Below are 583 nucleotides of genomic sequence, written 5' to 3' on the forward strand. Positions count from 1 at the left end.
CAGCCAGAAGACGCCGTGCTCACGATGCAGCACCTCCGCAGCACCTCCGCCCGTCCCCGGGGCACACGGGCAGGCAGCGGTTGCCCCTCGGCGGGGGGAGGAAGGGGGCTGCAACAGCCCCCCCGTGCTGCCCTTCGGGGTGTCTGCCTCTCCTTCCCGGCCCGTTTCCCCGAGCAGTGCAGGATCCGTGTGCCCGTGACACCTCCGAACCCCGCCGATGCCCGATCCTCCCCGGGTCTGTCCTCGAGCACGGGGAGCACGGCGGCTCCCCGGGGCGGGCGGCGAGGCTGCTGGTACTGCAGGATCCCCTCCTGCTCCTGCTGCATCCTCCACAGCTCCGTCTCGTCCGGCTTGTAGCTGCCGGGGACCACGTAGTCGTCGGGACGGTCCGTGCTGCACATCTCGCAGCCTGGCCGCGTGGGCTTGTTGATGAAGGTGCATTTTGGACACGACCAGCCCGCCTGCAGGGACACGCGAGAGATGCAGAAGCCGGGAAAAATGCTTTGGAGAGAGGGAAGGGGGCGGATAGGACGCGGAGGGGCGCCCACCCTTCCCCAGCACCCCCCGGAGTGGGAGAAAGGGA

The 583-nt window shown here is 69.5% G+C and overlaps 1 protein-coding gene across 1 annotated transcript in view; it reads right to left on the minus strand.

The window, feature by feature from the left end:
- Positions 1–583, minus strand: part of LOC103901266 (ranBP-type and C3HC4-type zinc finger-containing protein 1) — a 17,526-nt gene that overhangs the window by 6,750 nt on the left and 10,193 nt on the right. Inside the window, exon 10 of the mRNA XM_019472806.1 lies at positions 288–466. Coding sequence (XP_019328351.1) covers positions 288–466 — 179 coding nt within the window. The remainder of the gene's footprint in view (positions 1–287; positions 467–583) is intronic.

This window comes from Aptenodytes forsteri, unplaced genomic scaffold (genome assembly GCF_000699145.1).
Source record: "Aptenodytes forsteri isolate BGI_AS27 unplaced genomic scaffold, ASM69914v1 Scaffold949, whole genome shotgun sequence".
NCBI classification, from domain to species: Eukaryota; Metazoa; Chordata; class Aves; order Sphenisciformes; family Spheniscidae; genus Aptenodytes; species Aptenodytes forsteri.